Genomic DNA, 2,222 nt, shown 5'->3' on the forward strand with positions numbered 1-2,222 from the left:
AGCTGAGGGAGCGCCGCACTGTCGGAGGGTCAGTGCTGAGGGAGTGCCGCACTGTCGGAGGGTCAGTGCTGAGGGAGTGCCGCACTGTCGGAGGGTCAGTGCTGAGGGAGTGCCATACTGTCAGAGCATCAGTGCTGAGGGAGCGCTGAAATGTCGTCTTTTGCATGAACATCCGTCAGGTGGATATAAAAGATCCGATGACACCATTCCAATCAAGGACAGGGCATGAGTTATCCCCAGTCTCTGGGGCCAATATTTATTCCTGAACCAACGCCATCATTAAAACAGATGATCAGGTTAACTATTTTATTGTTAAATTGCAAAATCAACATCCTTGGAAGTCTGAAAGTGCTTCACAATAAATTAATCGTTTTTTTTTAGAAAAGAAATTCCTTGAGTGCAGTTACTGTTCGTATGTAACAAATGTGGCATGTAGTCAGCGAACAGCAAGAACCCTCTAACATGAAAGGGATGAATGACCATTTAGTGACCTTTTTAGTGACATTGGCTATATGGGGAATATTGTCCATAAGACTGGGCTAACTAGGAGCCTCTGCTCTCCTTTGAAATGGAGACATAGGATATCTTGCCTCCAGCTGAGAGGGCGGACCATATCTGAGTTTAATGCCTACTCGGTAAGCCAGCACCTACAACAGTTCATCACTGCCTTGGTTCTGCAGCACTGTGTCAGCTTGGATCACGTGCTCTGTGGTGCTGAACTCTTAGAATCTTCTCACTCTAAAGAACTGAACGCTGCCGGCTAAACTAAAGGATACTTATTTAAAGGAAGGACGGGTTTTCAGATTTGAGGCCAGCTTGTTGTTTTAAGGGAACAGTAGTATTAAAGTGGGCTTGTTATTGTCACAAATTATTGATGTTCAGGTGAAAAGATTCACAGTTTATTTTATAGAGAAGATATCTCCAGTGGGTTTCTGATAAGTCCATAAAATTTATTTGCGTTTTACATCAAGGAGAGAGACTGTCACTATCCTCCCTTTCAGTCAGTTGAAATGTTTTAATTTATTGGATAACTATTGACTCTCTGACAAGCTGTAAAAGTGGTTAATGGCATTGTCCCCTGCTGAGAGCTGTTGGTGGGATGAATTGAGTGTTTACAGCCCTGCTAATCTTCCTCCTCAAGTAATCGGGGGGATAAACAAACTGACCGCTGCTACATAAAAAAGAGCAGTCAACAAGGACAGCCTTCTGGGTCAGAGCCCTCTCCTCCTGCAACCGGCAAACCAGCCACTTCCACTGATATGTTGGAACAGCTGTTGCAGTTGTAACAACCAGTGGCTCCAACAAGTTTCCACAGCTGGTGAAATGCAACTGGAATTGGGCAGGAGTAAGGGAAGTGTGTGTTTTACAAGGCAGGCTGTACAGGATGAAATGAACAAGCTTTGTTTTTTCACAAAGGGTAGTGGACATCTGAAACTTGCGTTCCCTAAAAGATGCTGGGGGACAGTGGTCGAATTAAATTTCCAAGGTTTTTGATGGGTGAATTGAATTAAGGGATATGAAGCCAAGTGGGGTAAATGTAGTTAAGCTGCAGGTCAGAGGTAATCTGATTAAATGGTGGAACAGGTTCAAGGGGCTGAATGGCCTCTTCCTGTTCCTTTGTTTACTGAAATAAAAAAGCATGGGATGTGAAGTACAGACCCTGATCTGAATCAGACATCCTTCCTGGCGCTAGATGTAGGAATTGTTCCCTCCTTGGTGCTGTCCCCTTTGACAAATTGAGATTGAAGAAGTGCTGCTGTCTTAAACTGACATTGACTGCCCACAAAATGGGCTGTGTTTTGATTCAATTCTACTGTGAAATCCCCTTGTTTGCCTTGACACTACCTGCACAGTAAAGTTCTCTTCTCTCTGATGACACATTACTTCAGGACAGAGGAAGGAGGCGAGCGCTCTGTCTGCCTGACCTTTGCGTTCCTCTTTGTCCTCATTGCTATGCTGGTCCTGGTCGTGCGGGAGGATTATCTGGAGTTCGGCCTTGAGCCTGGTAAGTATCTTGGAGGTTTTTCACTTGTATTCGATACGCTAGAGGGTATGATCATTAGGTGGTCAAATGGGCTTGTACCTGGCCTCTCATGAAGTTCCAAAGGCAAATCCAGAAACAGCCCAACCCAAACCCAGCATCTCCATCACCAGTGAAGACAAGGACAGCAAGCACACACTTACCCCCCAAGGCACACGCGATCCTGATTTGGACATATACC

At 45.1% G+C, this 2,222-nt stretch overlaps 1 protein-coding gene across 1 annotated transcript in view; it reads left to right on the forward strand.

The window, feature by feature from the left end:
- The window catches only part of LOC125482463 (transmembrane protein 161A-like), a gene marked incomplete at both ends in the record, with an annotated part of 4,629 nt that extends 2,624 nt beyond the window's left edge, over nucleotides 1-2,005 (forward strand). Inside the window, one exon of the mRNA XM_048594543.1 lies at nucleotides 1,854-2,005. Within this exon, the coding sequence (XP_048450500.1) occupies nucleotides 1,854-2,005 (152 nt within the window). The remainder of the gene's footprint in view (nucleotides 1-1,853) is intronic.
- Between the last annotated feature and the right edge of the window lie 217 nt (nucleotides 2,006-2,222).

This window comes from Rhincodon typus, unplaced genomic scaffold (genome assembly GCF_021869965.1).
Source record: "Rhincodon typus isolate 14 unplaced genomic scaffold, sRhiTyp1.1 hic_rhity00010715, whole genome shotgun sequence".
Lineage (NCBI taxonomy): Eukaryota > Metazoa > Chordata > Chondrichthyes > Orectolobiformes > Rhincodontidae > Rhincodon > Rhincodon typus.